General features: G+C 44.2%; 1 protein-coding gene across 2 annotated transcripts in view; it reads right to left on the bottom strand.

Annotated features, from left to right (window-relative positions):
* Positions 1–8,242, bottom strand: part of HMGCR (3-hydroxy-3-methylglutaryl-CoA reductase) — a 34,562-nt gene extending 26,320 nt beyond the window's left edge. Inside the window, exons 1-3 of one of the 2 annotated variants that reach the window (XM_015420450.1) lie at positions 8,202–8,242; positions 3,763–3,955; positions 546–657 (exon numbers count right to left, since the gene is read on the bottom strand). In XM_015420450.1, the coding sequence (XP_015275936.1) occupies positions 546–657; positions 3,763–3,927 (277 nt within the window). In that variant the 5' untranslated portion in view covers positions 3,928–3,955; positions 8,202–8,242. Of the gene's footprint in view, positions 1–545; positions 658–3,762; positions 3,956–7,941; positions 8,017–8,201 lie in introns of those variants that run through there. The other variant, XM_015420441.1, reaches the window with a different exon arrangement.
* Positions 8,243–13,772: the final 5,530 nt, after the last annotated feature.

The raw sequence follows: 13,772 nt of genomic DNA, 5'->3' as shown, positions 1-13,772 counted from the left end.
TTCAGCAGGGAAAGGAGAGAAAGATGATGACGGCAGCAGCAAGGGAAGTCAAGAAGGAGGAGTACTGGCATCTTCTGATGAGGACTCAGTTTCTGAACTGGAGGTGGCTGCCCCTAAATTAAGCTATCAATTGAGAAATAAGAAGGAAAAAATGAGTTGTGATTGTTCTCTAGATCCTGTTTTAAACCAATTTAAAGCACAGGAGCTCTTTATACAGTCAGTTTTGTTGCAGATGCTAATCTAAGCAATAAGAATTATGTACTCACTTAAGGTAGCAAACTATAAGCTAAGTTACTAGAGGCTAATTTTGTAAGCATTGTGTATGACCAACATCTCTTGGGGTTTTAGTTGTTTTCTCTACTTTCACCTGTAGTTTGTAGTACACCCTCCCTTGTTTCTTTGTAGTTTATAGAAAATGCAATTTAAAAAATCCCCTACGGGGGCACAAAAACCAACAATACGACATGTCTGAGAGTTAATTCTTGTCTACATCCACTGATTCTTATAGATATATACAAATCACCATATGAAATCAAGATACTTACCCAATATATACTTTGATCCAAGCTGCCGCAGATTTTGAAACTGGAAGTATATATATAGGATTGCTATACAGCGCGTGATTGTCAGGATTATGATATCACTGCTCAAAACATCCTACAAGAGATAAACATAATTACATTTCAGAACAGAAGTGGTGTTAGTCTATTCTAGCAAAACAAAAAAGGAATCTTGCAGCACCATAAAGCTTTTGTGAACTTCAGCCCATTGGATTTGATGAGACGGGCCCAAGTCCATGAAAGTTTATCCCCCAAATCAAATAAGTTTGTTCATTTGCTGAATTTTCCTTTTACTTGTTCACCTGACAGTGATCCAGACCATGAGCTGCTCTCATTTCTGTCCACTATGATGTAAGCTCTTTGGGGAAAAAAACTGACCAGGGCTGGACTAAAAGGTCCCTCCCCCTCTCACTGCAAGAACAATCATGACTACCAAGGACACTTGTCCTGATAGAAAATTAGTCTGGTAAAACCAACAAATCCTAGCTATTCCTCTAATGTCTATTGAAATTGAGTGAGTACTGTAGAATTCACTAGGTAGAAATGTCAGGCAAACAAGCAGAATTCACTAGGTAAGCAAATTCTATGCTCTTCTTCCAGTGGACTAAACCCATGGAGCATTGCAGAGCAGTGTCCAAACCCACATGAGAGAAAAGAAGCAGAGGCAGAGGTTAGAGACGGGACTTAACAACACACTGAAGAAATCAGCTGCCAAGGGTGTTTCAGCCAAAGCAAAAGGCTAATCCAATAGTGCATAATAAATGTATGTAGAGGACAGGTAGGCACACTTTTTATCTCTTCACTGGAAACACCAGATCCAGTTGCCCAGGAGGAAATTGTCCCACTGAAAGATGGAGGCAGGATACCTTCAAGGAGAAGGTGTCCCAAAGTTATATAAGCAAATATACACTGGGACCCCTGGGACAACAGAAGTCTTGTAAACCTTACTGGATCTCCCTTTCACTTCATAAAAAGGAAAGGAGGTCTTCTAAAAGGATGGGATAAACTCTAGTGGCCCTCCTGACATCAAAACAATGCCAGTTCCTCTCATTAGGATAGCTGAGCTTGGGGCAGAAACAGGGCAAAACAAGCCCCTGCTCCCTGGGAAAACGACAATTAACCTTAGGAATAAAAAATGGATCTGAGCAAAGAACAAAAACCCTCTTGGTTAAAAACACTACAGCCAGGAAAGCCATCTTGACAGGCAGAAAGATTAAGGAAACTTTCAAGACAGGCTCGAATGGAGCTCTGGTTAACACTTGCAAAACGGTGTTAAGACACCGAGTAGGGAAATATATGCAACAGAGGAAGCTACAGCAAAAGAAATTGCCTGATGTGTAATGAGAGTACCGGGGGACAGCTGATTCAGGAACAAGGCCAAGGTGCCCCTGAAAAGAATTCTAAGACAGGGAGGACAGAAGGTGACAGAGGAGGAAGTCCTTTTTCTTGGTCCCAAAGCCAGAGGAGTTCTGGTACACAACAACGATCGTGACAGATCCCACTGAGAGAACATCTAACACCTGCTCCAAATGGCTCAAACCTCCTAACCCAGCCCTTCCAGCCATACAACTGAAAGTAATCTGGCTTTTGCAAAAAGAAGGGACCCTGGCTGAGAAGATCTATCCAAGTTGGTAGCTTCATGGGAGTATGCAGTGGGAATTTGACAAGGTCCACAAACCAGGGGCAGTGGCTCAGAAAACTCAGGGTAATCAAGATGATATCTGAATGTTCCTGTCAAATTTTGCAAAGTACCCTTGAGAGCACCAGAACTGTGTGTGCAAGGAGATGGAATACACAGGTGCTTTCACGGGGGCCTTGGAGGGGTTTAAAAACAGAGAACTCTGCCATTACTAGTCTTAAAAAAAATCTCAGGACCTTGACATTGCCCAAGAAGGCAAACAGATTGACTTGGGGGGGGTTTCCAAAGTAAAAAAACCCCCAGTAATCTGAATGCTTCCTTATGGAGAATGCACTCTCCTAGGTCCAGGGCCCTTCTACCTGAATCCTGTCTATGCTTTTAGTGTGCAGGACTGGATGCTATGAATATCTGGAAGAAGAGGGGAGCCTCTCTCCTCATCACTGAGCACTGGAAATCCTCTGCTTGTTCACATAAGCCAGCTGCTAGGCCATCTTAGTGTGCCTTCAGAGGAAAAGGCCAAGGATGCAAACTGACAACGCTAGATCTTTTTCCTAGTTGTCTTCTCCCTCCTCCTTGCCCTTGCTAAATTTTGGCCAGTGTTAGAAGAAGAAGAAGAAGAGATTGGATTTATACCCCGCCCTTCACTACCCAAAGGTGTCTCAGAGCGGCTTACAAACTCCTTTCCCTTCCCCTCCCCACAACAGACACCCTGTGAGGTGGGTGGGGCTGAGAGAGCTCTTGACAGAAACTGCTCTTTTTCAAGGACAGCTGTGCCAGAGCTTGTGACTGACCCAAGGTCACATCAGCAGGTGCAAGTGGAGGAGTGGGGAATCAAACCCGGTTCTCCCAGATTAGAGTCCGCGCACTTAACCACTACACCAAACTGGCTCTCTCTTAAAGGCAAGACCCCTGCAAAAGGAAGCAGGGGGCAGACCATGAAGAATCTGCAAGTATTTACTGCTGATGAAGATGATGACAAACCTTACCAGGAATGAGGGATATGACTCCTAGCTCAGCCCTAATAAAAATCTTCTCAAGAGTACCTCTTCCCTAGTGGTCAAAGAGAACACCCCATGGTCTGTTTTACTGGAAGTGTGTGTGGAAACTGGGGTTCAGATGTAGCAAGAAGTGAAGGTTTGCCGATGAAACAGAACATTTAATTATTGACTAAAGATGTGAAGTTTAGACAAAACTTGGACACACAGCTTTCCTTCTAACAAGGACATTGTCATTCCACACACCCACCATGGAAAAAACTAGAAATCTTGGGGAATGCTAAAAATATTTTCTTTTTTGGAATGAGAAAACTGGTTTTAAAGACAAGGTTTTATTAACTTAGAATGTAGCATGAAGACTTTTATGTAAGACAATTTGTAGAGAACAATAATTTCTGTGTAAACTGTAGATATATACCATCAATTTTCAAGCACATGGCTAATTTGCTTGAGTGTGACTTATTTTGTCCACACTTAATATGCTATTATCACATTCACCCTTGAAAATGAGTTTCAGATAGCACAATTATGTAGATAAGAAATTTCAGAAATACATTTAACTTCTTACTTCTTCAAGTTTGGGGCACTCATAATTCCAGCCGCAGATCTTATCGTTACCAGTGAACATTTTCATGGACATCATGCAGATGGTAAGAGTTACAGTTCCCACAATGACCTCCCATGGATGAGAGGCCACAAAAAGCCCGTGCAGTCGGAAGAGACCGGACAGCATCTTCGAACTTGTACCTGCAAATCTAGGACTAAATAAAAAGAGAACATAAAATACTGTTAATACAGCAAACATGTTCAGGCGTAAGTAGAATAAAAATGAAGGAATTCCTCACAAGATTGGCATTTGATCTCTTTAAAAAGTCCTTCAATTACTGGTCAGATAATAGTGCTTAAATCATTTATTTATGACAATAATACACAAAGAAGAGATCCCAGAGACTTTATAGGGTATCACATCAGATCATACAGAAGCTATTCCTCAACACAGCAAGATGTCATTTACCCTGACTCCTAAACTCTTATATCCCATATCCCACCATTTTTTAAATAATAAGCATTCTGGCAATTAGGGATGAATGCTCCTAAGGACATGCAAAGTGAAGGGAATGCTTTTCAAGTGCTCTGCGACTTGCTCGATCTAGTCTCCTAGGCTTTATTCTCAATCTGCCTTCCTTTCACTGTAGTAATCCCAAGGATGCCTGAGAGACAGCCTGGGCTAATATAGGAAGTAGTCACTCATTCAAATATGCGATACAAATTTAGCCTCTTCTTTGGGCTTGCATCTTGTCTGCCAGTACCTAGGAGATGAACAGCCTCACCAGATGCACTGTGAAGAATGGCACTCTGATCCAGGGACTGTCCTATCAAACACTATGGGAAAGCACAGCGTGTTTGCATTTACAGTACAAAGCTTTCATAGCATATGCATGTATAACAAACATAGTTGCCAACCCATTACTGTGTAATACTTTTGTGGATACATGCATACTAAGACAGTATACATTATAGGTAATATTCCAAGTCAGAATTTTGCTGGTCTTAGATAGACTAGATAGATAGACTAGATAGATAGACTAGATAGATAGATAGATTAGGTAGCAACTCCAGGACTGCAGCTCTAGGATGACTACTTCATGTGTCCTCTCTTCACCTTGTTCTGAATTTAAAACAAGAAGTACACATGAAGCACAGCAAACACTCTGGCAGGAAAATTTTACAAGTAAATAGTCCATTCTGTGGATGTTTGCAAGGCCTGATGTGAGTAGGAACAGATGTATGACATACTTATTTTGACCAAGTCATAAAAACTACACTTTCTACTTTAAGTACATATTGCACATTACAGTACTAAGCGTATCAGCTACATATCTTATATTCAATGCATTCATCCTCATAACTGAAGACCAGTAAGGCAATTCAGATGTGCTATTTCATACTGTAGACATAGGCTTTCCAATCAAACTTGATTGAATTATTTCTCACAAAATTAACTTCCATGTAGAATTCTAAATGCCAAACATAGTACAATTGCTATGGGGGGGGGGGAGCTCAAAGCTGTACTCTTTTATTTTAAGATGTAGTTTAAGTACTTGGTGGTGCTCTCCCAGGTAAAAAAAAATCACATGAAATACTTAAAATTGTATCTTAATATGAAAAACACTCCTTTTCAATGCCAAGTGCCATTTAGTATAGGCTTGAAAATAATTACAGGACTAGTCCCTGATTAGCAGGTAGGAACTGCTTTCAGGCAAGCAGAGAGGGAAAATGCACAAAAATGGATTACTTTTTTTCCTTTAAGGCCACAAAAGATAAATATAGGCTGCATGGATCAGTAAAGTTAGTGATTATATTTAGGAGGCTGAATTACTATACAAATATTTGTTAAAGGTATGAGTAACAAATAAATGTGGATTAAAATGATTTATACTGTTGAATATTCTAAAACAGTGTTCTTCTAGTAGGTACAAAAAAGGTTAGCCTTTTAGGCAAAAATAAGTTATGAAAACTTTTTGCCCATACTCATCACTGAAAACAGACATGATGCAGACCATGTACCCACATAAGCAGCTCACTCACACTTCTTGTATTTAATTGCATTGCATTAACTATGTTTCTTTATTTAATTTATACCTCACTTCCCCCCCCACTGGGGATGGGGACCCAAAGCAGCTTACATTGTTCTTCTCTTCTCCAAGTTACCTCACAACTCTATGAGGTAGGGTTAGCTGAAAGTATGTCACTGGCCCATGGTCACTTAGCTAACTTCAATGACAGACTAATGATTCATACCCGGATCTCCCAGATCCTATATGATCCTCTAACATAGTGTTAACTCACCAGACATCAGCAGCCCAGATGGGTGTGCTGTTGGCAAGCACATGGGCCAGCATATGTGGCAACTGTATTTCAATGTGATGGAACACACCTGGAATACTTACTTAGGTGCACATCCACATCAATATATTTGAACACTTGTTAGCTATGTCTTTAAAGTGATAATTAAGAGCAACATATGCAAATTTCTTTTCTTGAAGCAGTTCTTTTTATGACAGAATTAATAATTAAGGAGTAGCTTGGGAAGTTATTTTCCATTAGCCAGGCTTACTACTACAAGCTTTCTGGTCAGTATCATCCATACATTACACTGAATCATACATTAATGTCTCAGCAGAGTAAGTTCAGAAATAGGACAATATTTAGAGGAGCTCCTGTGGTGCAATCGGTTAGCATGCAATACTTATAAAGAAAGAGGACAATATTTTAAGAACAGTCTAATTATCTACTAAATATGATTAGTAAATTTCAGCCCTTCTGAATAGAAGTGCCACTAGCCTTTTTTGAACTATGAAGCGAAAATAATAGGCAAACTAGTATGTTTTGTAGTGATCTCTGAAACAATGTGCTGAAGATTCAGAAAAATTCTGCTTTTACAATGCGATTCTAAACACACTTTCCTGGGAGTAAGCCCCACTGAACAGACCTGAGCAGCATTCAGAATAGACCTGTTCCCTTAGTGCCATACAGTCCCCATGGCAGACTTTCAACCAGTCCATCTCCTTTGGAGAAGCTGCTCTAGCATCCTTAAGAGAAGGTTCGGGCAAGATCAATAAGGAGCACTTTGCAGTTATAGCTTTGATAATGACTTTCACTTATGTTTAAAACAAAACCTTTTCTTACTCAGTACAGTCAGCCTCAAAGCAAAGTGGTCTGTTATGCAGCAAAAGCTTCTCATTGTTAAACTCAGTGCCAACAGATCAGTTTATGCCGAGAACAAAACACTACTGATTGCTGCACTGAATAAAAGCAAAAGCAACTTTATCTTGAACTAATTAAGTCTCCCAACTATATAACCCCTTAGCAGTTCTACAGATACAGAACAGAGCCAAATTACTGTGCAGAATTAGGAATTATGCTGCACTTGTCATTAAAGTAATACTGGTAAATCTATGACTGACCAGAAAGTGTTACAAACGAACACAGAGATGAATTTTGTTAAGTGTGAGACCCTGCGGAGGAAATCTCACTCAGTCGTCAAAAGCCAAAATAGTTATATGGTTCAAGGTTGGTTTCTTTAACAAAAGGAAATAAAATCACTCCTAAAGGAAGGAAAATTCTAATATCCTCGGAGAACCTCTGCTGTCCAAATCTTACTTTGTTGTCAGTCACACCCCAACAGCATCTTTGCTGTACGCTCCACATTTTCCAAAGACAAACCTAAACCCCAGCGGTGAAGCAACAACCGACAATTCCTTGAACAGGAGTTACCAGAGACTCTTTCATTGAACCTGACAGTCTTGTCCAGTATTGTTAATAGCCTCCTCCTCGGAACATCCGAGCCACAATATCCTCGAGTAGAACACAAAGATCTTTAACTTGTCCTTTGGGATTCTGACTCTACCTTCCTCTCCCCAAAGGACTTCGGCGTTCGCCCAGGGACTGTACAGTGGCTGCCCCTGGGTACGGCCTGAGTAATAAAGGATGCGCTGCGGTGCCCTCCTTCAAAAGGGCCGGAGAGAGCGGCATACAAAACGCAGGGCGGAATACGGGCGGGTGGGGCGGAAGAGCCGCCTCCGAGCCCCCCTCCCCGCACAAACTAAAACCGGCAACGGGCCTTCAGGGGATTTTTTTTCTACCCTCAGGCAACGGACGAGGAAAGGTGGGGAGCGGCGCCAGCCAAGATTCGGTATCCTCGGGAGAGAGAAGGAGAAACTCCCTCTTCACGCCTTGGCCTTACCATCGTCCAGCGAACACGTCCGCTGTGCATTGCCGCTAAGGCCCCGGCCGGGCTCTCTGAGGCGCCGACGCTTCCCCAGGAGAAGGAGAAGAGGAAGCCGTCGCTTGACCGACCGTCCCGTCTAAAGGTCCCCTCCTGCCGTAAAAAGGGCTGCCCACACCGCGCCTGACAAATTCAGCCCCGAGGCCACAAGACACCGCGCTCATCCGCATCGGCACTGCTCACAGGCCGCATTCGTAGCCCTGAGGGGCATCGCCTACCTCGTTCAGAGACCGGCTGCGGCTGGCAACCCAGCAACCACCTCCTCCCCGTCTCCCGGGTCTGCCGCAGACTGAAGCAGGCGCTCGCGCTGCTGCAAGGACACCCGGCTCGCAACACCACGGCCGGTGCCATCGCCCGATCGCGCAACCAATGGCAAGCGCCCGCCACGCCCACTTTGGTGTATGTCATCGGCTCCGTCGCCACAGTAACCGGTGAGGAAAGGTGCGCAGCGCTAGACTGATCAGGAGGGGGGAACGCGCCATCTCGCCACGGGGACACCCGCCAATGAATCGCCCTGCAGATCAGCTCCTCTCTCCTTACTGGTCCGTGGCCTCTTGGCTTATTTGCATTTGGGCTTCCGCTGTCCAATTGGTTTTGTGCGTGGCAGCGGGAGAGAAGAAAGCTCGGGAGACTTGCTATTTCCATTTGTAAAGCAGCGATTCCTCCTACGCGTTGCCGTGTGGGTCCGCGCACTTGCCCGGTTTTTGTTTAGCGAGCACAATTTTAGTACTTTTGACGATGCATGGAGAACAGAAAGGCAGTCCAACCTAGTGAATTTCTGCCTGCCGTGTACCATCTGAAGTCACAAGAACAGTGCCAGAGTAAAGGCTGCAAACTTAAATTAACACACATAACTAGACCGCGGTTGACATTGTTGCTGCTGTCGTCAATCTTGCCCAATTTTTCAGGCCTTTCAGGTGCTAGGAAGCCACAAGGAGGATTTCTGGCTATTGTGTTTATAACTTGATACCAGGGTTCTTAGACCACAGAGAAAGTATGTTGTGTGTACACAATTCAATTGAACCTTCTGCTGGCAGTTCTTATGGCAGCCTGATGCAACCTTTGTTTTCCATCTACTCTGGTTTAACCAAGCAGGCTATTTCTCCTTTATCCTTGCTTGTGATCTGAATATTGCCATATAATAAATGCTGTACTAATGTAGGCATAGTTAAAGTAATTTACACTGCAGACCTAAATGGAGCTGAACAAATTTAGAGTCCAGCGGCACCTTTAAGACCAACAAAGGTTTATTCAAGGTATGAGTATTTGTGTGCATGCACACTTTTTCAAATACACTGGAATAGAAGATGGAGTTCATACTTATAGACAGGCTGGACAGCAAATTTACATGTAACATGATGAAGAATTTTTTAAGTTATGCAAAAAACAAAACTAAATAACAAGGTTATAAGGTCAACAGTTGTTGTGGCAAGTAAATTGAGACTCACTAAATGGAATTAAATGGAGCTGTTAACAGATGCAATCACTGCCAGAAGTAGGAGTTTAAAAATAAGTAGGGCATGGTTTCCTGTCCTGAAAAACACAAAAGGCTCTACATCTGACAATAGCACTACAGATAAGATTAGAATTTCAACAGCCAATCCACATACAAAAGAACCTCCTCAGGAAACAATCCATATACCAAAGAAGTTCCTCCATTAGCATGTTCATAGCTTGGGGAATTCCTACAAGATAATGACTCAGCCCTACCCCACCTTCTGGAGTAGATATAAATTACCTGCCTACCATTTTCTTCTACCTTGACACAGAGAGTCATTTCTGTGTTATACCTCTGAGGATGCCAGTCACAGTTACTGGCAAAACGTCAGGTTCTACAATGCCAAGACCATGGCCACACAACCCGGAAAATCTACAGCAACTAATGAACTCTGGCCGTGAAAGCCTTCGACAACAATTTACTTTCTGTTCTGATGAAACTAGGGCACAAAGAAAATATACATTCTTTAAGCTATCTACATTGTTTAACAAGGGAATCCCTAACCTTGTTTAGCTTGGGGACACTTTTCGAATTTTGAGAAATGTTAGTGTAATGCAATCACAAGAAACATGGAAGTTCACAAGACCCAGTGAATGTTGAGATAAGGGGAAGCTTTTTAAAACATTTGTATAGATGATATTCTTCTCACAGTAGAATGTATATGATTATGACTGCATTTCCCCTGTGTGTTGGAAATGTTGGTAAACAGGAAAAAAATCCTCCTACACATGTGATGGGAGTGTCTGAATGTGTAGGCTTATTTGACTGAGATCTATAATAGGATAAGTAACTTACTTGGGCACTGTACATCAGAGATCCCTTCAGTGGATCTTCTGGCCCTAGAAGATAGCATCAATATTTGATTAAAACTCTAATTATAGCAATAAAGCTTTGCTAGCACAAGTATGAAAACAACTTGTATCAAAAATAAACGAACAAAAATGAATGGCAGATTTGGTTTGTGATCGTGACAGATAAGGTTGCAAGGGTTTAAATTAATCTGGGAAAAGCAAATCTGCTTTCATAAAATTTTCTTACAATGTCGACAATTGTTTATAATACAATGGAGCAACATAAAGTCTATAAGAAACTTAAAAGTATATCTACCAATAATTAAATTAATTTATTATGAAACTGGTTTATTGAAAAAGTAATTAATGTTTTTAAAGTTAATTTTTAAACAATTTTTCTCATTTAAAATTGGCGACCATGGGAGGCTCTAACCATAACCTTCCACCTACATTTTTAAAAATACAGTTTTACAGTTAAGTGGGGATGTATAATTTCAGTTTTTGTAGGGATCCATGAAAATTTCAGGTGATAATATGGTTGCGAATTCTTGGTTAGGAAATTCCTGGAGATTTGGGAGTGAAGCCTGGGGAAGGTTGAGTTCAGGGAAGGGATGGACCTCAGCAGAGTTTAATGCCATAAAATTCACCCTCCAAAGCAATCATTTTCTCCAGGGAAACTGATCTCTGTGGTCTAGAACCATAGAATCACAGAGTTGGAAGGGACTGTACAGGCCATCTAGTCCAACCCCCTGCTCCATGCAGGATCAGCCTAGGGCACCCCTGACAAGTGTTTGTCCAGCCACTGCTTAAAGACTGCCAGTGAGGGGGAGCTCACCACCTCCCTGGGCAGCTGATTCCACTGTATAGAGAGCAGCTGTCATTCTAGGAGATCTCCAAATCCCACCAGAAGGTTGGCAATGCTAGGTAATTGTGTAATTGCCTGAACTTACTAATATTTATACAGTTGAAATAAAATGTGGTGGCTGTCCTTAGTTAACAACAACTACTCTTAGGCCCGGTCACATGGGCCGGATATCGCGGGGGGGGGGAGGCGTGGCTAATTGCCCTGGCGCAGTTTGATCCGCGATTACACGATCAGACGCACCGGCAGCACACCACGGGTCCTTCCCTCGACGCTGGCGGGGAAATGAGGGACCGGAGGGTAATGCTGCGCGCCGGCCCGATCACACCACGGGCATCTGGAAGCAGCCTGTGGCAAACATTTACTAGTACCTTGAAGGTACTAGTTTTTAAATGTGTATTGTCGGCGGTAAGCCACAGGTGCGCTCCACTTCCCAGATGTTGGGGTGTGAGCGCGCCCGGATAATCCGCCCACCATCCGTGCCTCTCCCGCAGCAACTTTGCCATGTGACCGGGGCCCTGGTTGGGTGGGGAGGAGACTCTAACAGAGGAATGAGGAATCCAATTAAAGCCAGTGTTGAGGAGCCCATAAGCTTGTGTACAATGGACTTTATTTGGTGTGTGCAGGGAGATATTCCCGATGCGGCAAGTATTAGGCATGTGGGGTGGGACTGGAATGGGCAGAGCCTTCATCTACCTCCTGTTTCTATTTGAGGTAGGGAAATTCTTAACCTTTGATTGGTGGCTGCTCCCACAGGGCTGCAATGGGAGCAGCGGTCTTTAAGGGGTCACTGCCACAACAGATGAGCAGCATATATCCTGAATTGCTGGATGAGGTGAGGAAACTGTTTGTTACTGCACTGGAAGGAGGTATAACTCCCAACCTTCCTCTCAAGTGGAAACTCTTACGAGAACCTGAGAGGCTTGAAGAGGCATTTGCAGACTGCCATGCTGTCTTCAAAAAGGACTATGAGGCAGCCAAGGAGGATGCTGTTGGCCATGCTTAATCCAAGCTGTACTGTAGTGGAGCCTCCACAACCTCTACATTCTTCCACTGCCTTCAGCCTACCTCAAAGGCAGCAGAAGAACCAGCATGGGGTAGTGGTTGGGGGGGGGAGAAGGAGTGAGTATGGAACTGTGAAGTGGAGCAGTAGGAAACAAGCAAGGACCATGATGACACAAAACGGTGGAGGCAATTCTTGTTTGACACTGTGTGACCAATTCTGATGATGTAGTTAAAGTAATTTGCCTTCTATCTATCCAAGATAAATGTTTCACTTAACCTGCAATCCTAAACAAGTTTATGTCTGAGTGAGCCGCTTTGCACATGGTGGGGCTTACTTTGAGCACACACTGCTATAGGACTGGCTGTTGGAACTGCACTGTAATCCATGAGTGGGGTACAAAGCCACAGATTCCACATTTTGAAGTGACCATTTTCTCCAGGTGAACTGATCTTTGTCACCTGGAGATCAGTTGTAATCTCAGGAGATCTCCAGCCACCACATGGAGGTTGGCAACTCTACTTGCGGCAGACAATGGTGTCTACCTGTAGGTTTGCCAAGAGATACTGGGAAGGCAACCAATTCCTCATTCCCCCTGCCCCCACCCTACCCCCCAAAAAAAAAATCACCCAGGAATGTTCAAGCAGTTGGGCCTGGCCTCAGAAGAAGAGGATCAGGGAGAAGACAATCTATTCTGTACTCCACCCCTCCCCGCAGAATTAAGCCCCGTCAGTTTTTTGGCAGTACGGAGTCAGGTGCACTAAATTTCCAATCCCCCCCTCAAATCCCCCCCCCTCCTCTCAGGCTGTACCTCCAAATCACTAGGAATTTCCCAACCTAGAGTTTGCAACCCTATTCCACTAGATCCAGATAGGTAGCCGTATCTTTTTTGTATCTGAGGAAGTTTGCATGCACATTGAAAAGTATGCAGACGGAGAGTGATTTCAGCTAAGCATACCTTTATTTAGTCAGGAACAAAAGACAAAGGGACCAGCTCGCAGGCTGGTTTATATCTGTTCAGAAAACCCGCCACCAAAACCCTAAACACACCCCCTACTCCCGATAGGCTATTTACAGTAACCGGGCGACCATTGGTCTCCCGGCTGAGAAGCTAGCCCCGTTGATTGGGCCAGCTAGGATCCTTCGGATCCTTTGTCTAGAGACTGAAGCTACAGAGTAAATGTGCCTGGCCAGCCCGGGCAAGTCCGGGCATGTCAGGCTGAATACATTACACCCCTCCCCCCTTGGTTCAGAAGGCACCCACAGACGAAGTCCTTCAGGTAGGCGGGTGGCTTCTTGGGGCGCGTCGAGCGGCGGGGCTCCTGGGTGGCGATGGGTTCGGTCTCGGGGGCCCTGGGAGCCGAGGGGCCCGGGGCCGGCGAGGGCGTTGAGGAGGCTGGACAGGCTGGCACCACGGTGTGAGGTGCCTCGGGTTCCTCACGGAGAGGCGGCCGTGGGTCCCGTCGAGGGGCCCGGGGCCGGCGAGGGCGTTGAGGAGGCTGGACAGGCTGGCACCACGGTGTGAGGTGCCTCGGGTTCCTCACGGAGAGGCGGCTGTGGATCCGGTTCCGGAAGTGGGGCCAATGTGGCCGGCTCTGGGTCCTCGTCCGGATCCTCAGGGTCCAGCTGTAACGT

The sequence above is a fragment of the Gekko japonicus genome, unplaced genomic scaffold (genome assembly GCF_001447785.1).
Source record: "Gekko japonicus isolate JY-2015 unplaced genomic scaffold, Gekko_japonicus_V1.1 scaffold412, whole genome shotgun sequence".
Classification (NCBI taxonomy): domain Eukaryota; kingdom Metazoa; phylum Chordata; class Lepidosauria; order Squamata; family Gekkonidae; genus Gekko; species Gekko japonicus.
The sequence above is the reverse complement of the archived record's forward strand: the minus strand, read 5'-3'. Positions and strand labels throughout refer to the sequence as shown.